This window comes from Drosophila pseudoobscura, chromosome 2 (genome assembly GCF_009870125.1).
Source record: "Drosophila pseudoobscura strain MV-25-SWS-2005 chromosome 2, UCI_Dpse_MV25, whole genome shotgun sequence".
NCBI classification, from domain to species: domain Eukaryota; kingdom Metazoa; phylum Arthropoda; class Insecta; order Diptera; family Drosophilidae; genus Drosophila; species Drosophila pseudoobscura.
The window spans coordinates 25,500,007-25,523,069 of NC_046679.1; the positions used below are offsets into that span (position 1 = coordinate 25,500,007).

The window sequence follows — 23,063 nt, forward strand, 5'->3', positions numbered from 1 at the left end:
TTTTCAATGTCTTAAATTAATCAAAAGGAATGACATATGTATAATCATTCTACTGGTCTTTGTCTATCGCACAACTACAATTGGACATTCCGAATGCTATAGCTATCGATGGTAGCTTATAGAAATAGCCGAACACGTCCTTTCGATTGCCGATTTAAATACACGTAAAAAGTTTATCCCCCGCACACTTGTGGTCTTGTGGAGCAAAGATTGTCCATATTAGCTTCTAGGCTGAGCTATTAGTTTGCTTTGGAATACACCCTAGCTTGTCATTCTAATCAATAATAATTTATTTTATATGCCCTCTTAGAGGGTACCCCCAAAAGGTTTTTTTTTTGTTATATCTTCATTTTTTGATAATGCATCCATTTGTAAAACATACAAATTATTGTTAAATTTGTTATAGGGTTACATACACATATGGTTGATGAAATGGAAATGCTTTATATTACCGTCGCCCCCGCCGTGGAACTGTGTCAGTAGCCGCGATATGAACAACAAACATACGTATGTACATATGCTAAACGCTTGCCTTAAATTTTAGACTCTACTTGGACCTTATAGGTGTAAGCATCATATAACTAGGCCCACATTTACACGCCGCCATCGACAACATAACGTATAAACATAACGTATAACATAACGTATAAAGTAAATACACGAACATGCACATTGTATAGACTTAAGCTAATATGGTTAACGGAATGGAATGTCTGGCTTGTTGTCCGGAAACTAAGTATTCGGACGATTAAGTCGTCTGATTTACATATTTATCTACTGCTGCAATTCACTCAAGTTCGGAATGTTGCTGGCATAATCATCGTTCGAAGCTGAGCTGGAGTCGTTGGTTAGTTCAAAGCTATTATCACCGCTTGTACCAGTGACCGTCGTCAGACTGGAGTCGTTGTTTGAGTTGTGCTGCTCGGAATTGCTTAGGTTTGGCAGGGATGCATCGGCGTAGTCTCCCTCTTCGTCTATGTCGTCATCGTCATCTTCGTCGTTACTCAAACTACTTGTGCTACCACTGTCTTGATGGAAGACTTCGCCATTCTCAGCGTTCAAATTTAAAGCACTTATCATTGGCAAATTATTGAGGCTTGCCGCCGTAGGGGTAGTAGTCGAATTGGCTGATACAGCATCCGCAGCGACAGGGCCGCTTATCTCGGCGGGGTTATCAATTAAAAGAGTGATTATTGGTATGTTGGGTGGATCTGTGGAGCTGCTTCCATTGCTCGTATTCTCAAGCGCAGTTGAAGCCGTTGTCATTGATGCTGCTGAGCTGTTAATGAGTATAGACAGATTTGGGATATTTTGTGGAGGCGGCTGCTCAACCTGCGCCGGCTCCTGTAGTTGTTCGCTGGGATTGAGGATTGTTAGATTAGGTATATTGGGAGTGGTTGCCGTCGCAGATGTGGTGCCCGTCGAGGCGCTAGGGCTGGCAGCGTTCCTTTGATGTCGCGAGGAACGAGGCGGCGCTGTGGGAGGAACACTCGCTGATGGTTGCGGCACACTCTTGTCGCGCCGCACCATGTGCTTGTCAAAGTAATCTAAGTTGAATCCCAGACTACCTTGGGCAGCCGCATTCAATGCTGTGTTGGGCAGATAGCTTGCATCCGTCGCCTCGGTGTCCACGTCCATATCGTCGCCGAGCTCTAGGCTGAAATGCGCCGCTGGTCCATCAGCAGGGCGCTCAGGTTTGGGCTCTTAAATAAAGAAAGGTCACGATACGTGACTGTCTAATTGAATAAAAAACGAAAATTCCAACCTTACCATTCAGGAAATTTAGCGCCACGAAATCAGCTGCACTGAAAAGCTCTGCTTCTACTAGGAGCTGCAGTAGCACTCCGACAGTGGGGCGCTCGTTTAGCTTCCCCGAAGTTTTCCACTCATCAATCATTACCTGCGAAATGCTTTGATCGGGAGGTAACCTCTCCGCAACTCCGTCAATCAGGCTTATGTCTTGAGCTGTATACTTTGGCCCGCCGTTGGCAGTAATCTTCACCGCACCGGCTGCGCTGCAGGCCTGCACGTCCAGGCCTTTGGGTATGATCGACATAAGCTTTCGCCAGCATGCATTGACATCCAAAATTGTGGCCAGCTTGTAGATGTCGTTATCCTCGACGCGCCGCAGCTCTGTGGTGCGCGTATATTTTGAGGAACTTCCGCACCAACCGTTCGCCTTCGCCATGACGATGTGCTCTTCTCGAGGTTTCCGGTGGAAGGGTGTTGTTTCCGAACCCTTGTTCGGGCTGTTAGTTTGTGTTTCCAATTGTCCGGCCTTTCGATGTGCGTTATAGAAACATTTTCGCATTTCTTCAACGCCGCAACAAAGCTTTAATGTATTTTTTGTCTGTTGCGTTTCCATCAGTGTGGCCGCGGATTTATCGCCCGACCCTCAGAAATATACCAAAATATACCGATTAATTTTAAAAATATACCATAAATATACTGACGAGTTCAAGCTGTATTCCTCTTATATTCCTCGTTTTTTATATTCCATTCAATATAACTAACTGAATGGAATCCTCAGCCCTGCCCACATAACTTTACCCGATTAATGAATCAATTTTCTACCTTACTGACTTATTTTAACCACTTGCTTTTATTTGATCTTGTCTGAAAAAAGGTTTTAGCGAAAGAGGTCACACAAAACAACGAAAGAGGATAGTCTGACCCTCAGAAGTATACCGAAATATACCAATGAAAAAAACCAACTTAACCCAATTAACTCCCTCCATTCAAACAGGTGCACAACTTGAATTAAAATTAAACTCTTGTAGATCCATTTTATCCTTCCTCTTTAATTACAAAAAACCCACCCCCCCGTTCACCGGAACTGTGCTAAAGTTCTTCAAGTTTCATAATATTAAATATAATAAGTTCGTTCTCTGTCCATCATCGGAAATAAAAATCGAAATTGATTGAGACTCAGCTAATTTAAGCCATTTCAGTTACTTTGATCTGAAAACCTATTAAAATAAGCCAAAGTTAAATTTGTACTATTTTTACCCACAAGAAAGATTTGTTTTTTATAAGTAGGATTGTATTTCGTATTTCTGATTATAAAATAATAAATAAATAATCACACAAAATAGAGATACAAAAAATAAGTAAGCGAGTGGACGGAGTTGTGTAGCCACTGAAATTTTATTTTTTTCTTCTGGCTATATGTATATGTACATATCTTCTAGATACGGCCTTCTCTACGATTCTCAGTTTTTAGTTTTCTCGTATGTTCAAAATTGTGAATGCCACAGATTTTTGTTCTTTGTATGGGCGGAAAGGAGCGGGGTTAAATTTGTAAGTACTCTAGTAGCTGTGTGATATCTGGATACAAAATTGGGCTGGTCCAGCTATTATAGTCTCTGATAACTAGACTTAAAACAAGAAGGACGAACAGACGGACAGACAGACATGGTTTTATCAAATCGGCTAACGATGCTGATCAAGGATATATATATATACTTTATGGGGTCGGAAAAGGTCAAAAGGTCCTTTTGGGCGTTAAACAAATCTACTATGCCCCAATTCTCTTTTTGAGTATCGTCTTTAAAAAACAGACTGATTATAAAAAATGTAAGGAAAAATAGATACAGATAAAATCTAATATATAATATACAAATCTCCCAAACTGTTCAACCGATTTTTATGGCGAGCAGCGATACCAAACGACTGATAAAATATTTTGTATAAGTTACTTAGCACCCAGTTTCATGCAAACACGATACTCCCGCACCATATCGGCTGTGCTTCATCGACAACATAGATAAATAGAAACAAGAACTGCTCAAGTTGAAATAAATGAAAACATTTTAATTTTTCGTTTTTTTAAGAAAGTTGGACGGAGTTGCATTTACATGAAGCTTGTTGGTATAAAAAAAGCACAAAATAATGGACACAAAAAATACAAAATCAGAAACCTGATTTCAGCTTACACTAATACAATTGATTCGTTGCTAGATCCAAAAATATGTTCAAAAAATCTTTGTAAAAGGTTTGTTTTTCCCCATTTTGGGCTACTTATTCTTATATAAGGTCACTTTCTTAACTTTTTACCATATGTATGTATATGTATTTTGATGTTTGTGCATATATATATACGTCTATATGTGATCAATTCGAATTCGTCATGTTTGGTATTTAAGAAAATACGGAATGCTTGTTGACCTTTTTATCTTCTAAACGAGACTCTTGGGTTTTTTGTGTGTGTATAGTCAATAAAGCTTTGCGCTTTGTCTAATCCTGGACGGCTCTTCGTTTCTTACTGCCTAATAAGCTGATCTGCTTCCTGATTTGTCCTACATTTAGTGATTTGTGTAAAAGAAAGTGGTGATAAAGAGCAGCACGCTCATGATCAGCGCCGTATTAATGTTATGGCCATGGCGCGTGTTTGCGGCATTGCGCGTGGTCTTGCCCATTTGGAAGCGCAACGTGGGACTGGACATCCGACCGTCGCCTCCGTTGCTGAAGGCCAGCACACGCATGTTGTAACTCTTGCCAGGCGTGAGGGTATTGATGTACGACTCTAGCTTTTGTCCCACTTTCACGATCGTGTTGTTGGCAGTAATCATGTTCTGATCCGTTTCCCAAATGCGAACCTAAGAAGAGTAGCGTGTTAATACTTAATCCAATATCACGGACTAGCTCCCCTACCTTGTAGCCTTCAATCGGCTCTTCGTCCTGCGAGGGTGATACGTATCGCCATACAACTCGAACGGTGGATGGATTTATTCCATAAACATGCACCGAAGATGGCGGCTTCTGTGGCGCCTTGCGATATGTGCGTTCTGGAATGTATTCAAACAAAAGCCACAATTAAATAATGAAATCTCTTTCTTGTTCTCGCCTGAGACAACCTTCGAATCGTTCGCTCTCGGGTCCCTCTCCTGCTGCATTGTAAGCCATCACTTTGACAAAGTAATAGGTGTCTGGTTGCAGACCGACTATCAGCGCCCAATTTCTTGTTGTCCGTGAGAGGTAGTACACGGAATCTTCCTCTTGGTGTGTTGTCTTCCAGTACTTCAACTAAAAATGCATAAAGCTATAATAAATAGTTCAGGCTAGAATCCATTCAGATTCTTACCCGATGACCAATCAGCTTGCCGCGGATATTCTCGCGAGACATGTCAATGGGTGACCAAGTGACGTTGAAGCAGGTCGAATTGAAAGGCATAGCGAACGGTTTCTGTGGAGCCACCTGGGGCATATCCTCTGCAGAATGAATAATAGCGACCTCACTTTCTGGCCCCTTGCCAATGCTGTTTATGGCCTGCACCTTGACTTCGTATTCGGTGTAGTAGTTGTTGAGCGGAATGTTGACCACGGCCACGCCCATGTTTTGTTTCGTTATCTCGTCGGTTGCCCACTCTAGGGCGCCCTTTAATTTCCAAAATACCTTGTAGCGTATGCCGTGGCTGTGCTGCTCCTCCGGCAACAGGGGATCCCAGGTGATGGTCAGATCGCCGATCTTGCCACCGCCGCCTCCCACTTTCCTTGGCGCTATGTAGGGCTTGTCCTCATACGTGCTGTAGATGGGCGAGGGAGCTGAGGGCGTTCCTATGCCCAGGTCGTTCACTGCAGTAACACTGAACTCGTAGGCCGACCAGGGAGTCAGGTTTACCACCTCGGCCTGCTGCCGCGATGTGTAGCGATCGACTTCACGGGCCTGCACATGCGTCGACACATTTACCCAGGTACGGTTCCAATTGGTCCGACCCAGGATGTTGTAGTAGCGGATGGCCCGACCATTGTTCGCTCCATCCACCCACTCGATGATCGCCTTCGTCTTGCTAATCTGAATAACCTGAACGCCGCCTGGGGCGCCGGGTGCCCCCTCTATCACCACGCTGGTCTTGCTGATGATTTCATTGACGGCCGACTTGACGACACACTCATAGTCGCCTGCATCCCGCATGGTGGTGTTGTGCACCGTCAGCCTGTTCCAGTTGACAATCTGCGGATAATGCGGATGATATTAGATCGGTTTCAATACAGAGCAGTCAATATCAGTTCAGTCTTACAATGCGCTCAGTGCCGTCGTGGTTGTTCTTTAGAATCTCCCCATTGTGCTTCCAGACATAGGCAATGTCCAACAGCTCATCATAGGCGGCCTCGCAGTGAAGGTAGATCAGATCGTGTTCCTTGGAGACGATGCGCTGGGGTGGTGTTTGGATGAAGCGTATTTCCTCTGTAAATAGAAAATAGTTTTGCTTTCAACAGTTGCGCCACAGTTAGAGGCACAGTTTTATCTTACGAAGCACAATGACGCGAGCATGGGACTCGTCTGTACCGGCCTGGTTTGAGGCACTGCAGGTGTACATGCCCTCATCGTCGCGGGAGGTGGGCGATATGATCAATGTGCCGCTGGGCAAGATGCGACGATGTCCACCCGAGCCCAGGAGTTGACCGTCTTTTTTCCACTGGAACTTTGGTCGCGGAGCTGCTTCGGGGTCGCAGACGATCGTTGTGTTGCCGTTATAAACGGCATAGATCTCGGACTCGAGTGGGTGCTTTTTGAAGGATGGCTTCATGGAGAGCACTCGCAACTGGGCCGAGGAGAATGAGGTCTTCAGCTGGTTCTGGGCTCCACACTGATACATGCCCTCATCCTTCTCCCTCTCCAGAAATTTGATGGTCAACACATTATCCTGGATCACATACCGATCCCGATTAATGGTCAGCGGGTCGAGGCGCTCGGCGTTTTTGTACCACGTGTAGTTGGCGTCGGGAATGGAAAACGCCTCGCAGATAAAGGTCACATCGCTGTTGTAGTCCTTGATCATATCTTTAAGGGGGATCGTAAACTCGGGTCGCATCTGGATGTTTATGTAGATGCTCTTCTCCAGTGTCTTGCGCGGATTGCTAATGGTACAGCTGTACTCGCCGTTGTCGTTGGTTGTCGCGTTCTGAATGATCAGAACGCGCCCGTAGTTGGCCGTGTAGGCATTGCGCTGCAATGGCAAGCCCTTGCGCGTCCAATTGTACGAGGGAATGGGATAGCCGAAGGCCATGCACTCCAGGCGTATTTCACTACCGGCCACTGGTGCCTCCGGGAAGACCTTTGGGAAGGTGTTGGCAAATATCAGAGCCTGGTAGTTGCTGTTGGGCGTGACGCGCAGGGCGAAGAAGGGCCCATTGCGACCCGTGTCCGATACCAGAGTCTGCACCGTGCACGAATAGTTGGCCCTGTCCACAGTCTCGATGAATGAGAAGTAGAGGGCTCCATCACGGGAGACAAACACCCGCTGGTCCTCCTCCACAAAGTTCGGGAAATAGTCACGGGCCCAGTAGTAGCGAACGTCTGGGTAGTGCTGTGGCGGGTCGCAGAATATAGACTTTCCCCAGTTCATCTCGCTGGTCTCCGCCGAACGCTTCAGATTAAACTCCATGATGAACCCAAAGTTCAAGTGCGCACTCTCCGACCGGATGCGGCCGAACTTGTTCTCCGCCACGCAGTGGTACGCTCCCTGGTCGAGGGCCTGCTTAGGCGCGTATATGATCAGATTGCCACCCGATATCGTATAGCGATCCTGAGCCAAGGGGTCAATCTTCTGGTACTCCAACGTATCATTCACATACACTTCACGGTACCAGTAGTACGACGGAGTGGGGAAGCCGCCGGCCAGGCAGCTCAGTGTCACATCGTTGATCAGACGATTCTTGTTAACGTCAAAGGTGGTGTCATTCGGCTGCTTGACAAAGTACGGTCCGCGCGGTATGCGCTCTATGTCCCTTATGTCCAGACCATAGTGATATGGACGCTTGTCGTCCAGCTTGATATTGACATTGTCCGGACTGTACAGCACCCGGGACTCGCAGATGAACAGATTCAATTCGATCTCGTAGGCCGGCATAAACATCCACCGATCCCGCTTCTTTGAATAGGCATAGACGACGCGGTCACGCACATAGCCGTTGTCTCCAAAAGGCTGGTTGGGGCCTGTGGGTAATTCGTAATTGCAATTCGTAGGTAAGAGACATTTACTACATGTTTAAGTGACTTGTTTACTCACCGATGAAGCCACGCAGATTGTTCTGATTTCGTTGGTTAACATTGCCAGGAACTGCATTGTAAAACTGATTGGGATTGTTTAGATTCCGATTCCGGCTGATGAGGTCGTTCTGCACCAGAAATCTGTTGTCGTGCAGATCCTCGTTCTCCCAGGGCTGCTCTTCGTCAAAGGCAAATGAGTCCTCGATCTGCACCAGCTGAGTGTTGTCGTCATTGACCCAATTCTGTGGGCCTGTCTGGCGAGCGGAGATGAAGAAGCGATTCTGCCGATGGTTCTGCAATATGAGATTCTTGAGTATGAACGCGTGCTTCTCCAGATTGTCCACGTTGAGCAGATCCGCATTGTAGGCCTTGCAAATCTTCTTCGCCTCCGCCCAATTGCGCTTCGGCGAGCGTATGAAGCGGTAGCACGTTTGCCTAAACGAAACCCAATACTCTGGACAAAAGTTATCTTCGTCGCTGTACATGTCCCGATAGCTGACTCCGCCTGCACCAATACTGTTTCGATTGAAGGGATCGTATTGGGGACCCAGTCCCCCCAAGCCGCCGCCTAGACTGTTCCCAGGTCCGCCTATGTTGCTGCCTCCGAGGCCTCCGATGCCTCCGCCTCCGCCCCCGACACCGACGCCCATCTGCCGATTGCCATCGTAGTAAGTGTTGTAGCTGTTTGGGTTCTGCTTGTCCAGCAAGGGATTGTCGTATTGCGTGGTATCCGGATTCGATTGCTGCCCCGTGTAAAGCGGATTGTAGCGCGGCGAGTAGTCCTTATTGTAGCTGGGCTGATATGCCTGGGGCTGCATAGGCGGTCCCTGCTCCTGTTGGCCCTTCGGGAGGTCTCCGGGCAGCTGGGCTGTTGCCAGGAAAAGTAATCGCAGAAACAAGCTGGCCAAAAGGCCGCCTTTCAGTGGCATACTGGCTTGGTTTAGATCAAGTCTAATGTGGGAACTACTTCAGGTGTCGTTTCGCTCCAGACTAGTGGCACATTTTCGTTCGAGATTCGTCTGAGGCTATAAGCAGAAGAATGCAAAATTAAAATCTTGTTTATTTTCACAGCTATTGCCGTAAACAAACAGCGACGTATAAACAAATCCCCGAACATCGGTCCGTCAGTCGTTATTTTTTTCGTTATTAGGAATCCACTACGTGTCTGTGTGTGTGTGTTCGTGTGATAGGTGTGGTCGTAAGCTTTCGGCTCGTTGAATCAACTTGGAATTACTCTTAATAATCTTTGCGCATATAATACGAGAATTAATTAATTAAACTATTCAAATCCAAGTGAAAATACAAAGCTTGGCTGTAGTGGAGCTATGTCTTTGAAGGAGGTGCTCCGCCCATGATGAGTAAACTAAGCTGCGCTTAGTCAAACATCCAAACCACACCTTAATTAAGATTCTTTTCAACAACAATTAACAGCCCCCTTCAGAGCGTTGAAGCGCTATTCATGGGTTTGATCAATGATACTTTAACGCTCTAAGCTGTTTACACCCACCTGTTGAGTATAACTTTATCACTAAACAACCTTAAACTATAATTCAAAATTAAATAAAAACAAAACTGGGCACAGCAGAAGTGTGACCGCGGACTTATTGATAAAATATAGCGTCCGACCCTCAGAAATATACCAAAATATACCGTCTTATTTTAAAAATATACCGTAAATATACAGACGGGCTCAAGTTCTATCATAAATATTTCTCAATTTAGATATTCCGTCGAATATTCCCAGCTATATAGAATATTTAGCCATGCCCATAATAACTGGTTTATTCTAAATACTTGACTTTGATTGTTTTTTCCTCAATTTGGGATCCTCAACAACGGTATGATGTATGATGAAAATCCGAGCTTAGCCCACTTTAGCCCCTCTATTTAAATACTTCAACTACTTGAGGTAAATGGCGAAAAAGATTAACGATTATAAATTCTTCTTGTAGATTCATGCCATCTTTCATCTGCACTTAAAAATAACCAACCTAACTTTCACCTGAACTGCGCTAAAATGATTGAATTTTTATTATTATGAGTGGAATATTAAAATACCCCTTGGTCTGGCTAGGACTTCCATTCCAGAAAACATAATTTATGCGATTGATACATTAATTTTCGGCAAGATTGGCTAAAAGAGCATGTATCCACTTTTGCATTTGTTCCCAAGGGCCTTAGCTTTTATCATATGCCGAATAAGTATTGGCATGCTCGCGACTAAATTTAGCAGGTGCTGGCAAGGTATCATGGGCCACTCCGACTTCACGCGCTCATAAAGACTCACCCAACTCTTATACGAATCCCAGCGCCCACATGATATCAGCATACACCATCAAGCCTCCCTGGAATTCCGATAGATGGCGCGTCGCCCTCAGCCTTGGGTCACACTATCGCTCAGGTGGGACTGGAACATTTTTAGTACGGAAGCAAACGTAAGGTCTGGAATTTTAAGTCATTGTTGCTGGTCAGGAGGTATCCGCTACGAGTATGGAAATATCGTATTTCATTTATTTTATTGCAAATTTTATTTTAACAGTAATTTTCTTTAATTTTAAAAATGTCTGGTAAAAGATAGTATCTTTGGAAACAGTCGAAATACAGCTCCAACATTGCGGTTGAGGTGGTTCGGTAACGATAGGCGATAAATTATCTTGAGAGTGTTGGTAAACGAAAAACAGGCCACACTACCATTCACACAGGGAGACAGATATAGTTTTATTTTTCAATTCAAATTCAACGTGTAACAGAAATTTATTGGCTTTGCTTAAATTTTTTTATACAGACAACATCAATTCTGGAGTATCATTTTGGTTTTCGCATAAGGTATATTAACAATGTGGAGTAATATTATAAGTAAAACAAGCTACATACATACAGAAGTAAATTTAAACGCCATGCGAAGAGATGATCCCTTATCTGATCTTTAGGTATATTTGTCAACAAAAAAAACAAAAATGCCTGCTAAATGCACAATGAGTAAATAAATAAAAGTCTTAACCAAGATATTGTCTTCTATAAGCTCGTAGTTGGGCGGCTTACAAGCCCTTGTTGTACCAGACGGTGTCTAGTTCGGGACGTTTCTTCTCAATATTATCGCGCACCTCGGGTTCCAAGCTTGCCACCTTGATGGCAGCCCGCTGTTTGAAGAACGCACAGCCCAGTGGTGTGGCAAATATGAGCACGAAACCGCAGAATAGGGTTTGGATAGGAGCATTAGATTTCGGGTATTTGGCTAGGAAGCCCCTTCTTTCAAGCAAGTTCATGAGCATCGGAGTCAAGGCTTGAAAATAATGAATATGTTAGTTTTTGTAAATCCGTACTTCTCATATTTGAGGCTGGGACTGGACTTACTCATTCCTGGCAGGGCCATGCAGATTCGACTCACTATTACCGCCGATATGCCAACACAAGCGGCCTTCTTGGACACGCCCACCTCGGCGTTCTTCTCATCCAGCAATACGACGCCATTGCGAATCTCCCTGAAAGTATTTCGAGTGAATTATTATGTCAATTTTTGTCCCAGCTCCACTTACTGCATTCGCATGCAGGGAATGTTTATGCAGTTGGCGGCGGCCACAGCTACGAGAGGCACCATACGACCCACCAGTGGATTCATGTTCTTTACGGCCCGATTGAGAGAGAGCGCCGTGGCCAGTGCTCCGCCGGTGGCCAGGCAGTACGAGGTCAATAGTTGCCTGGGGAGAGAGGCAAACATGCTTAATATGTGGAATCGTACTCACGGCTGATGTACCTACGAGTTGCTGAGGGGCGAAGTACCCGAGCGGTTTGTGTAGTTGACAATAGCGTTGAAGGTTTGATTCATCCACTGCCAGAAGACAACGGCGCCCGTGCTTTTGTAAAAAGCCATCATTCCTAAAAAAGCGATACGTACACCATTACAACACTATTTTATTAATCAAAGCGCGGAAGCAATTTCTGGAATGGTACAATTGAATCACAAAAGTTGAAGTCCCACTCACCGCCAGTGATCAGCATGTTCATGGGCATTTGAGCCGACATGCGGCCAATTATGATTTGCTTATCTCCCGTCTCCGGGTGAAAGGCCGAATCATACAGGTACTTTGCTTTCCACACATCCTCAATCGTTCGGCACTCAGTCACCTCCTTGCCGGCTCTGTACTTCAACACGATCTGGCGGGCCTGCTCCAGCTTCGTGTTGGTGGCCAGCACGTTGAGCGGATTGGTAACAAGCAAGAAATGCTTTGCCCTGCCCACATAAGTGCTCTGGTCATATTTGGGCTGGTCAATATCAACACGGGGCAGTGGGGTCATTTTCGAAAAGGCTGCAAATTGGTCCCGCCTATTGAGATTAGTCAAATTTTAATTAAAACGTACTGCACCTCTGATAAGATATTACTCTAGAACTGGGGTTGGATTTGGGATTGGATTCTGGGGGTCCGCCATAATTAAATTATAAATCGTATGAACTCAATCGGAATACTCGGGCAAACCACTCCTTATCAGAGGCGATGCTTGTGACCCAACGGTTCTGGCCTTATCTCGCTGGTAAACAAGTTTCTGCCGGGGAGCCGTGCGATTCTGTTTTCGAAATACATATACATACACATATACTATACGTATATGTGCGCACACCACACACACATCAGCACATGGGTATCTACATCTGTTTCTACATTTGTGTATGCAGCGCTAATATATTGTGATTTTTGAATTTGTTTGTCAGCTGTCAGCACAGCACAGAATACAATCTATCCGTAAACGTTATATAATTCAACTGGGTCTACGACAACATAATCGACAAATCCAAAAGCCTTATCAGTGGGGCCCAGCCCAGCATAGAGAACAGGTTGCAGAATTTACACGCCCGTATGTAGCCGTGTGTGTGCGCGTATAAATTGTATAATCTTTCCACCCGACAGCACTTACACACGCACAGAACACTCGAACCGTTGCTGCTACCACTTTGACCGTTGAAAAACGAATGAGACACGACGCCGAAACCCTCCGCCGGCCAGCTGTCTGTCGTCTGCTTGCTCCAGAAAGCTTTCGTTTGGTTCTTTTGGGGCCTGTGTGTAACGGTTATTTTGGAGCCCACTGTATTTCGGCCTCGCTGACATTGAGATTTCTGGAAAAGGGCGAGAGAGCTTTTCTGCGCAGCACTTTAACAGCGGGACTTTTAAGCTGCCCAAGCTTTTGGACAGCCTGCTGATAGCATTTACTATTCGCCCACCCTCCCCCTTCCATTCCTTGTTCAGATAATTATGATGGAACCGAACGCTTTTGAGCTTTTATACTTTGGACCACAACATAACGTCAAACATACTATAGACATACAGACTATAATATGTACACATATCTGGTCCAACGAGCAGGTGAGGTGGGTCAGCGGTGGCCGATTAGGCCAACGGTCTAACCTCCAATTCACCAGCGAATAAGCGGGCATCCCAAAGAAGTTATAGTTTTCCAGGGACAACACAGTTGTCTCCCAATGATGGGCATAATTCCATTTTATTCATTTACAGGCCAGACTTAATAGGAAAGGAGCAGGCAGAAATAGGTGCACAGACACTCAGATTGTCACTCATCTCTCTTGATGAATTATAGCATCGTTTCAACTAAAACGAACTACTTCATTCTGCTGGAGTTTAAAAAGATACCGCCAGATCCTAGCCCTCTTTGCCGACCGATCAGATACACATATACATAGATATAGATCCGCACAACATGGTAGCCGAGCTGACCAGAAACATGACAAAGATACTGTACTCTAATGAGAGACATTTAAAAAGTGCCCACCATATGCCCAAGAAGGATTGCAAGTTTTATAAGGGAATACGGATAGGATAACTGTTGAACATACGTCTGATTAAGGAAAATAGGTGCCCAGAACCAGCGGTATCAAGACGACCCGAAACGGACCTCCTGTACGTCAGTACCTCATCTCAACGTCCGATTCGGAAATACAGCTCCTTGAGCAATATCCAAAATATTTTCAGCCTTTTTGGCGCTATTCGAATCCAATACGGAAAGCAGATATGAATAACCTATTTCGTTATCCTAATTTCGTTGTAAAGGTCAAAGAACATTTCTCTCGTGAAGCGTTTTGTGTATATTTATGCATTTATTTCCGGAATTCATTGTTAGACTAAACATAACATCAACAGTTTTGTATATTAGCAATAGTTTATTATGTTGTTTATTGTTTTGTTAGTGTACATCCCACGAATAAGTGTGGGTTTTGCCCTCTGAAGTTTATTTTTAAACGGGCTTCGTACTCGTAATTAAATTTGATAGGTTCAATATAGTTTTCACAAACAATTATAGTCGTAATTAACACAAATGTCAGATGTAAATATGTAGGTAATAGGTAATATTGTATTGTGTGGTTTTTGTATAGTATATTTTTTGGTTGTACTCGTAAATGTGTATCAATTATTGTACATAAATATATATGTATAGTTTGTATGTATGTATGTATGTATGTGGCGTCAGTGTGGCGTGGGTTTTGTCTTAGTGTTTAACTCTTAAGTAAACATGATCCACATCATTACATAATTTTGCTAAATACTCGTATATAGTACTCCGTTTATAGATTGCAATTTGCATTAGATACAATTAAAAGTAACGCGAAATATATAATATTTGATTTGAGTCTGTCAAGGATACATATATGTATGTACTGTACTGTGTGTAGATATCAAATAATCTGAATAGAACACTGGTATAAGTAGATACCTTCATAGTGCGTAACGCTCTGTAACGATCTGTTAAATTGTTGATTTCGCCCTAATAATTGAATCGAACTGCTAATTTAAGTTTGTCATCGAAACAACACTGAAACTATTTGAGTTTACTTCGAGTTTAGGAGCAGTACTGGAATATCATGGAGTACTGGGTGCACGGAGTCAACTGAGAGTGCTGCATGTCCTGTGGAAGCGTACATATAAGGTATTGCAGTTCGAGATTACTCCCCAATGATTACCATCATTAACTTAATATATAGTATGTACAACGTGATCGGAATAACTTCTGGCTTCACTGACTGTCTTTATAGAGTAAGGGAGTCCGGAGGAAGAACATTGTACCTGGGCAATGCCCGTAGTAGCATTTGAGGTGTGACTATGTTTATAGCAGTTATATGTAATACGACATACACTTATGTCTGTCTTTGTGGGGAGTTTCAGCCGGCGATTGTTCGTACGTTTTATGGTTGTATCGTAGTTGTTCCATCTACTGGATTAAGACTACTATCTTTAGCTTATAAGTCGATTCGATTCTGGGAAGTATGGTTCGGCTTCGGCTTCGATAAATCATTGGATTCAGTTACTTGGGTTCCATTTCGGTTCCTTCATCATATGTATATACTGTATATACTCATATACCTACTAAGCATTTACACCCTTTATCTGTATCTGTATCTTTGTATGTAGCTATATCTTTACTTGTATATGTTGTATATGTATGTATTTTGTAATTGTATGTATAAATATGTGTATGTTTATGAATAGGTAGACATATATGTATGTATGAATGTGTGTTGGTATGTAACTATGTATCTTTTGAGCGCGTCCTTATAGCAGTGCCTTGCTCTTTATGCTATATAGTAGTAGTATTAATGTATATCCTCGTATTTGTCTTACACATTGCTTGCAGCTAATTCTGATACTGATTCTGTGTCATGGTCAGATCCATCTGGTTTTGCAAAGCAGCTTTGGGCAAAGTGTGGTAAATGCAGCTGGATTTGGCCTGGATCTTGGATCTGGATCTCGGTCTCGATCTGGACAGCTGGGAGGAAAGCCAAAGTGCGCCAAAAATAATGTACTCAGTAAATATGTAATCAGTATTCCCTAAGCTGGAATGATTCCTCATTTTGTATTTTTACTTTACTCGGATTGCTTGAGTGTGGAAAATAATTGAATGTTAAATCAATGATTAGCCTGATTTGATTTTCCATCGATCAATTGAACAAGTAATTGCTATGCCTTGAATCCGCATCACCATCAAATGAAACGAAAAGTAATTTTAAATTCTGAAGATCTATCACTTCCTAGTAAATATTGTTTCGATTTATGCGCAACAATTTGCACCAAAAATTGACTTTAAACGTTCACTGTTCGTGCTTGAATATATGTGATTTGTATAATGCTTTTTAGTTTATTTATGCTCCCGCGCATACTATTTACATCCGAAAATTGACGCGATTAATTGCCATAAGGTATTCTTTTCTTTTCTTTTCGTTTCGTTCCCATTCTCTTGCTTGGCCCTTGCTTCCTTATTTCTCTGTTCTTTACTATTCGAACTTTCTTTCGGAATCTAAACCCAAATGTCTTTGGCCAAACCTAGGACGATTCTCGTGGAATCGAAGGGGCTATATTATTTGAAAATGTATTATTTAAATATAAAAAATATACATACATACATGGGTGTTGGTTTTTTCATTCATCTTGTATATGAGAACAAAAATAAAACATCCGAAAACGTAAAAAAATTCGTTGCTCTTGTTCCGCGGCGCAGGGATCTGCGCTCCTGGCCTGGATCGACCAGCCCGGAGGCCAATAGTCTCCACGGGCGTTTTCGTGTACATCGACTGCACAAGAAATAACAATGGAGAGATCCTTAACGAGATACATACACTAAACTATAAAACTAAAACTAAAACTAAACTAAAACTAAGCGTGATCAACTGTTTAACAAAGCGATGCGATACAAAAGTATATACATGCAGATACATACTTATACGATAGACATACATGCATACATATGCATAAATATATGTATGTTGTATAATGATCGTATAATTGGTTTGATTTGTGGTGTGAGAAGTTTGCGTTGTTCTGTTCGACTTGTTCCTTAAAACCGTTTTGCAACAAATTCCTCTGTTCCTCTGTTCATCTGTTGCTTGTTTAATTGCATTTGTCTCCCTATCTACAGTGCTATTTATCCGGTATGTGTACTTTAATTGTGGCTGCACTCTCGTACATATGTATATGGTTTGTTATTTGCCTAAATATCATTAAATATTGTATATGTATATGTTAGTAAATATATAATATATATAATCATCTTTTATCTTTTTATCTTTTTGGTTTATCGTTTATCGTTTCCCTCTTCGGTTGGTGCAATGTAAAAATCCATGTAAAACGCGATTTGAGTATTCAATTTGTCCACTAATTAACATTAAATGTACGAGTCGGTTCCTCTTACAATGACGAACTCCTGCGGTTGTGGCGGCTGTGGCTGGCGCTTCAGTTTGTTGTTGATGCGACTATGCACGACTCTCCTCTGAATATGAATATGCAAATGCATGGGTCTGTGCTATGTACTATGTATTGTATGCTTTTTTATGCACTATACTACACGAGTATATGGTACTTGGTGCTGGTATCCTCTTGGTTGCTTAGAAAGTGCCTGAAGGGGAATTAGGCAATTAGGGGGAACGTCTTGTGGAAATGGATTTGGATACTCACTGGGACATTCTGGTGGGTTCATATAGCCAAAGACATTCAATTCATAGAGCGACGCCAGCGTGATGAAGAACAGGTACCAGAGCATCAGAATTATACCCAGGCGCTTGTCCAGCTTCCAGCCGTTCAGGTGCGTCGAGAGGATCAGGAAGACGACGGTAGAGAAGAGCGAGAGCGTCGAGTAGGCGAGACCTGGAATGGTTGAGGAGAAGAGAAGGGCACTCAAAGATTAGACCGGGTGACGGCCAGGGCTGCTGCTACGTCAGCTAGGCGAACTGTTAGAACACTCATGCCAGGCATACCACACACATGTTGCATACGACGAGTACTACGGGCGGGGGAGACACAAACGGGCGGGCGGGGAAGGGGGAGATGGGGAGAGAGTACATACCCTTGGAGATGACATTCACGTGCGAGCCGGGCTTTATGATGGCCGTTTGTATGAACCATGGAAGACCTAAGCACACTAGGATATCAAAGACATTCGAGCCAATCGCATTCGACACGGCCATGTCGCCGTAGCCCTCTTTGATAACGGCTATTGAGCTTAGGGCATCCGGCACAGAAACGCCAGCAGCCACGAAGGTGAGGCCCATCACGGTGTCGGGGATGGCCAGGGTGGACCCGATCACGGTGATCATCCACACCATAAAGTACGAGTAGAACGAGATCCAAACCATCGATAGCAGGAAGGTGAACGGATACCAGTTGCGGAACTGCTGCTGCCGGCAGTCGGGCATCGTCTTCTTGCACAGGAAGTGTATCGGATACACTACATACCAGGCAACCAGCGCTGGCAGACCGCCCTCCGTCGGTCGCAGTAGGGGATCTGGGCGGGGCTCGCGCTGCTTGTCCGTCGACTTGTAGTAGTCAACGCCAGTGGGAGCAGGGGCGCCCACCAATTGGCCTTTAGCCGCACCTGCACCTGCACCCGCACCCGCGGACGCCGACGCAGCCGCAGTCTCGCCCGTCACAACAGACTCGGGCTGATCGGAGTTGTAAGCCATGTTCTCCTGGCCCTGTCCCTGGCCTTGACTGAACTGCCCCATACCCCAGTCGTCGACCGGTGGTTGGCTTGGCCTGGCACTGGCGGCCGCAGGCTTCGGTTGGTTCTCCTCGCCCCAGGCGGAATTCGGGTCCCAGCTGGCATTGGTGTCGCTGTAGTTCTGATAGTCGCCCTGGGGTTGGGTGATACTGGCGTCCACGCCATCGCTGGACTCCTTGGACATGCTCGTCTGTTGCTGTTGTCCCTGTCCTGCACTGCCCTGGGTGTAGGAGCTCTCGGGAACATTCTTGTAGGTCACCAAGGCCGACTGCTCCTCCTTGCTGGGCAGCTTAAACGGCAAGTTCAGCCCGAGGGCCCAGCGCTCCAGCTCCGTGTTGAAGTGGAGGGCCACGCAGTATCCCACATAGCAGAGCAGCATCACCACGGACTCGAACTGGGGAGAAAGTCGAAGATTAGTCTGCGGTCTTACGTGGCTTTCGCTGCACTCTTCGCGCACTTACACAAGAGATGACGTCGTTGAAGATAATGATCAGCATGACCAGGATAGAAACGCAGTAGAAGAAGCAGTCCCGCACCAGTGGCCACCAGTTTAGCTGGCAAACGGTTCCCGAGCACAGGGCACAGACGGATATCACGAACATAATATTGAACACCGCCGAGCCGATGACTCCGCTGATCCCAATGTCGTCCTTGGCGAAGAACACCCCTATGACCACGGTGGCCAGTTCGGGGGCCGAGCTGCCGGCAGCCATGAATGTGGCGCCAGCCACATCCGGAGAAAGCTTTAGCTCTGTAATAAATATTTGGAGTTAGTAGAGCGCCCCAGCGGAAGCTTCCGTCCGGTCCGGTCCGGTCCAGTCCCTCAAGTCTCCGGGCTCACCTTCGCACAAACGGTCCAGGCTGGCCACGAAGTACTCGTCGCACACGATGGCCAGGCCAAAGAAGGTGTAGACGGCCACCAGGATGTGCAGGATAAGTCCGCCGTGCTGGCGCGCCCACTTGTTCATCAGTGGCTGAGGAAACTGCTCGATGGCCGGCGGGGTGCAATTGTCGCGCTTGGGACGCCAGGTCGGGACGGCTCCATGCAAGTGAGTGGCCTCGGTGGCTTTCGGGGCCTGTGGAGGGAGCAATTGGGTGAAGCCAACCAGTGAAACGCCTATCAGACCCTACTCACATCAAACGGCGTGGTGTTCTCGAGCTCTCGATTCATCTCGGTAGTTACTTCTCCATTAGCTTCGGCATCGCCTTCATCCTCGGCCAGGCTGCCCACGTCCAGTGGTAGCGCCGATACCTCCCTGGTGTCGCCCTTGGCCGAGTAGATGCTGACGCAGTAGTAGATCAGGAAGAGCAGGCCCATGTTCCACATACGGGAGCGACGGGACCGGCGACGTACGATCTGTGTGCGGAAACGGAGGCTAGGGATTAGAACCCATCAGTCAAAGACAATGGGGCCCACCCTACAGTACGGCTTATGTACGCGACGTTGCAGCGCCTAGAGGCGTCAGCCCTGAGTATATAGAAACAGAAGTACCTACTCATTCAGACCTACGAGTCTACGCGTGTGTGTACCTAAAGGGCAATTCGCAGCTCGCCTCGGATAAAATGGCAAGCTTATAAGGTTTATTGCCACCGACTTTGCTTGGCTTTGTGGTACTCGTACTGTGCCGGCTTGTGTCTGGGGGCCTGGCAGTGGAAATTGGATACCCGGCCTGAACTGCAGCCGTCTATCCCAAATGTAAATGCAAGCAAAAGAGAAAAACACAACAACGACATCAATTTGCTGCGAGTGTAGTGATACCCTGGATGAAAACAGGCTCCTTTCATGGTTAAGAGCAATGTTCTTACTACTGAATGGCACAAGAGAAACGTAGCACCAGCCAAAGACTTTCCATTAATTTATCAGCAAATTGTACTGCAGAACATCAACAATGAAAGTGAACTTTCGGAAATATACCAATAAATTTACCATCCTTGCAGAGCTTGTCTAATGAAAATGTTTTAACGATCGATAGATCGATAGTTCCTATGTCATATATGTATATGTATGGCCTTAACGACTGCTCTATCCTATGAAAGCGGGAAATGACAGATTGGCCTGCAAAAGTGCTTCCTTCTGTCCAAAGAGAAGAGCAACCACAGTACTCAGACATGGAGAATGACCGATTGGCTGACCAGTAGGTCTGACTTGAAATTGAATATCCGTTAACGCTAGCGATTTGTGCAGTTGTCTTGCCAATGCTCAGCCAAAGACCATTGGAGTTGGGTGACATTCAATACGGCACACTTTGCTCTTGTGGGCTCAAGGAAATCTAGACTAGAATCTAGTCTTCACAGAGTGGAGCACACACGCTCGACGATATACCAGAGCCTCCTCGATTTGTTTGCTGGCAGTAATTAGAGGCGTCAATGTCGTTTCACCTCATCCCAGAGTGATAAGCGCTCAGTAAATATATGTACCAGCAAGCAGCAGTAAACTCAAGGCCCGTGGCGCTGAGAAGTGAGGCGGATCGGCAGGAACGAGAGTACTCGCACTATATATGTACATTCGAAGGCATCCCGTGGGTCCACAGACATCGCATGACATCATATCCTACAAGTCGTCGGGGGAATCCTTCAATCACGACGCATACTCGTAAATGTTTTTGAATAAATTTGTTTCTTAGTGGCAATTTGGTTGATGTTGCAGATTTTGCTGTTGTTGTTGCTGCTGGTGTGATAACAGCGAAAATTTGCAGCAGATGTCAGGGGGTACAAGAAGAGAGAGAGAGAGAGAGAGAGAGAGAGAGAGAAAGGGAGAGAGCGAGAGCAAGAGCAAGTGGCGTTTTTCACCACAAAAATACACAAACGATGAATGGTGGGCGAAGAGTGGGGGAGTGTTGTCCCCGTCCACATCGGCGCCTGCCTTGTGGGCCACTCGGTCATGCCGCATAATATCGATTTACTCGCACATTCATGGACCGACCCCCTCCTCTTCTGTTCTTCTGCTATTCGACGAAGCTTTTACTCTTACGCGCTGTTGGGTAAGGTGGCTGAGTGGGGGGGCTGGGCTGTAGGTGGAGCGCTTTTCGCTTGACTTTTGCTGTTAGTTACAGTTGTTGCTGTTGATGTCGTGTCGAGGTGGTGGGGGGGGGGGAAGCAACGATGATGTCGTCAATGACGCTCGCAAGAGTAAAAGGAGGCTGCTGCTGCCAACCGACCCAGCGACCATCTTATAAAAATAAATGGCTGCGCTAACTAAATAGATGAGGAAGGAAGTGTCGGCGGGGCTTGTGGCGCGGACTGGGTCGGACTGGGGCGCCTCGGCTTACATCATACACACTCGTGTTTTCCTCAGCAGTGCAAAGACAATGGGAGGACTCATGAAAGGGATAGAAAAGAAAAGCAAGAGCAGGAACAAAAATAAAGGAAAGTAGACAATTGACTTGCAATTTGCATAAAGCCAACGGGTTGGGGAAGGGGATGGGGTTCGGAACTTGGATGGATAAACAGGGGCTCAGCTGATTAGGCCCACACCCACAGCTCACACCTCACGCCCCCCTGCAGGCCCATTTCATAATCACTTTTTACCATTTTGCTTATTGTGCCTGGGGCTATGGATTGAGCCAAACTTTTCACTAAAACTCGGCTGGAAATTCGGTGTTTGCTCAGGCTTTTTGTCAGTTGCAGTCGTTAGATGGGTTTTTGCGGAAAACAGATACAGAAGAAAACCGTTGCATTGGAAAACATGTGAGGAAATGTGGCCTGGCCTGCGATTTTCAGTGTTCACTTTTCGTTCTCGGCTAGGGCTACTATCCCGGTAATCACTCCCTCCACTCCGCTCCACGCGCTGCAGCTGTTTTCGACCAGCAGTTAGCTTAGTAATGCATTTTTCCACCGAACCGTTATTATTTAGTTTTCCGTTTTTCCGTGTTCTTTTCGAGGGGGAGAACGGGACCAGTTCTGTGGTGTGTTGGTGTTTCTGTTTCTGTTTCTGGTGTGTGTGTGTGCGGCTCGACACGAGTACGGGACCGAGACCAGGCGCGAGCTTTGTTTGCGAGCGATGTGCACTTATTCGCGTTTTAATTCATTCGAATTCATAATTTAATTCGTTTTTATTCAGCAGCAGCAGCGCCAACCGACTCCACCGAAATTCAATGCGCACTGGTGGCGCGTCGTCAAGTCTGCCGCACAACTTCGCCTCAGGGGCAGGGTGGGGTGACAGAAACCCACCACGGCCGAGCGCGTCGGCAGGAAATGTCAGAGTTGCCAACTTTTTGAGACTGTCTCCCTCAGCGCGCCATCTATGGGAGCTTTACGGTACGGCCAAAGCTGGAATTTGAACGAAAGGTCTGGCTCGGACAGTCCGTCTCCAACTTCGAGGTTTGGAACTGTTGAAAAATTGCATTACAGGCGAACAATGGCCCGGCATCGCATTTATGGGTATTTGTTTGATTATTATTTATATGCGCCCTCCCCTAGCCACAAGCGTCAAGTGCATTGGCCTGGTCAATAGCAAATAGCAAACAGCAAACAAACGATCTTCCATTTGAAGTGCCGCAGAGGACATCAATTGTCTGGATTTTGCCACATTATCCTTTACATTGAGCCCAGAGCCCAGACGATTCCGATGATCGGG

The 23,063-nt window shown here is 45.5% G+C and overlaps 4 protein-coding genes across 5 annotated transcripts; all 4 read right to left on the reverse strand.

The window, feature by feature from the left end:
• Window positions 1–635: 635 nt before the first annotated feature.
• tub (interleukin 1 receptor associated kinase 4 tube) lies at window positions 636–2,412 on the reverse strand. The gene is made up of 2 exons (XM_001359570.4): window positions 1,771–2,412; window positions 636–1,703 (listed from the first exon to the last, which is right to left on the reverse strand). The coding sequence occupies exons 1-2, from the start codon at window positions 2,363–2,365 to the stop codon at window positions 775–777; spliced, it is 1,524 nt and encodes a 507-aa protein (XP_001359607.4). The 5' UTR covers window positions 2,366–2,412; the 3' UTR covers window positions 636–774.
• Window positions 2,413–3,835: 1,423 nt separating this feature from the next.
• Window positions 3,836–9,612, reverse strand: Cont (Contactin). Its single transcript, XM_001359571.3, has 8 exons — window positions 9,501–9,612; window positions 8,013–9,018; window positions 6,254–7,939; window positions 6,021–6,187; window positions 5,084–5,953; window positions 4,857–5,025; window positions 4,654–4,787; window positions 3,836–4,598 (listed from the first exon to the last, which is right to left on the reverse strand). The coding sequence occupies exons 2-8, from the start codon at window positions 8,920–8,922 to the stop codon at window positions 4,305–4,307; spliced, it is 4,230 nt and encodes a 1,409-aa protein (XP_001359608.2). The 5' UTR covers window positions 8,923–9,018; window positions 9,501–9,612; the 3' UTR covers window positions 3,836–4,304.
• Window positions 9,613–10,728: 1,116 nt separating this feature from the next.
• On the reverse strand, window positions 10,729–13,009 carry Sfxn1-3 (Sideroflexin-1-3). Of its 2 annotated transcripts, none has more exons than XM_003736761.3 (6): window positions 12,375–12,517; window positions 11,977–12,317; window positions 11,752–11,869; window positions 11,530–11,691; window positions 11,348–11,475; window positions 10,729–11,276 (listed from the first exon to the last, which is right to left on the reverse strand). In XM_003736761.3, exons 1-6 carry the CDS (start codon window positions 12,419–12,421, stop codon window positions 11,032–11,034), a joined length of 1,041 nt encoding a protein of 346 aa, XP_003736809.3. In that variant the 5' UTR covers window positions 12,422–12,517; the 3' UTR covers window positions 10,729–11,031. The 2 variants fall into 2 exon arrangements, with proteins under 2 accessions (XP_003736809.3, XP_002137882.1); XM_002137846.4 differs by lacking the exon at window positions 12,375–12,517 and adding an exon at window positions 12,905–13,009 and having other exon boundaries at window positions 10,979–11,276.
• A 1,070-nt stretch (window positions 13,010–14,079) lies between these two features.
• LOC6897778 (probable sodium/potassium/calcium exchanger CG1090) lies at window positions 14,080–22,620 on the reverse strand. Its single transcript, XM_002137847.4, has 7 exons — window positions 22,016–22,620; window positions 19,623–19,844; window positions 19,329–19,563; window positions 18,949–19,238; window positions 17,834–18,881; window positions 17,446–17,634; window positions 14,080–17,386 (listed from the first exon to the last, which is right to left on the reverse strand). The coding sequence occupies exons 1-7, from the start codon at window positions 22,016–22,018 to the stop codon at window positions 17,376–17,378; spliced, it is 1,998 nt and encodes a 665-aa protein (XP_002137883.3). The 5' UTR covers window positions 22,019–22,620; the 3' UTR covers window positions 14,080–17,375.
• Window positions 22,621–23,063: the final 443 nt, after the last annotated feature.

Excerpts from the sequence above, each read along its gene's own strand:
- tub (XM_001359570.4), bottom strand. The coding sequence starts at position 2,365 with ATGGAAACGCAACAGACAAAAAATACATTAAAGCTTTGTTGCGGCGTT. Across the intron at positions 1,704-1,770 it reads GGCGCTAAATTTCCTGAATG|AGCCCAAACCTGAGCGCCCT; the intron begins GTAAGGTTGGAA and ends TCTTTATTTAAG.
- Cont (XM_001359571.3), bottom strand. The coding sequence starts at position 8,922 with ATGCCACTGAAAGGCGGCCTTTTGGCCAGCTTGTTTCTGCGATTACTT. Across the intron at positions 7,940-8,012 it reads CAATCTGCGTGGCTTCATCG|GCCCCAACCAGCCTTTTGGA; the intron begins GTGAGTAAACAA and ends AATTACCCACAG. Across the intron at positions 4,788-4,856 it reads CGAGAGCGAACGATTCGAAG|AACGCACATATCGCAAGGCG; the intron begins GTTGTCTCAGGC and ends AATACATTCCAG.
- Sfxn1-3 (XM_003736761.3), bottom strand. The coding sequence starts at position 12,421 with ATGGCGGACCCCCAGAATCCAATCCCAAATCCAACCCCAGTTCTAGA. Across the intron at positions 11,476-11,529 it reads ATTCCCTGCATGCGAATGCA|GGAGATTCGCAATGGCGTCG; the intron begins GTAAGTGGAGCT and ends AAATACTTTCAG. Across the intron at positions 11,277-11,347 it reads CATGGCCCTGCCAGGAATGA|CCTTGACTCCGATGCTCATG; the intron begins GTAAGTCCAGTC and ends ATTATTTTCAAG.
- LOC6897778 (XM_002137847.4), bottom strand. Across the intron at positions 19,564-19,622 it reads AGAACACCACGCCGTTTGAT|GCCCCGAAAGCCACCGAGGC; the intron begins GTGAGTAGGGTC and ends CTCCCTCCACAG. Across the intron at positions 18,882-18,948 it reads TCAACGACGTCATCTCTTGT|TTCGAGTCCGTGGTGATGCT; the intron begins GTAAGTGCGCGA and ends CTTTCTCCCCAG.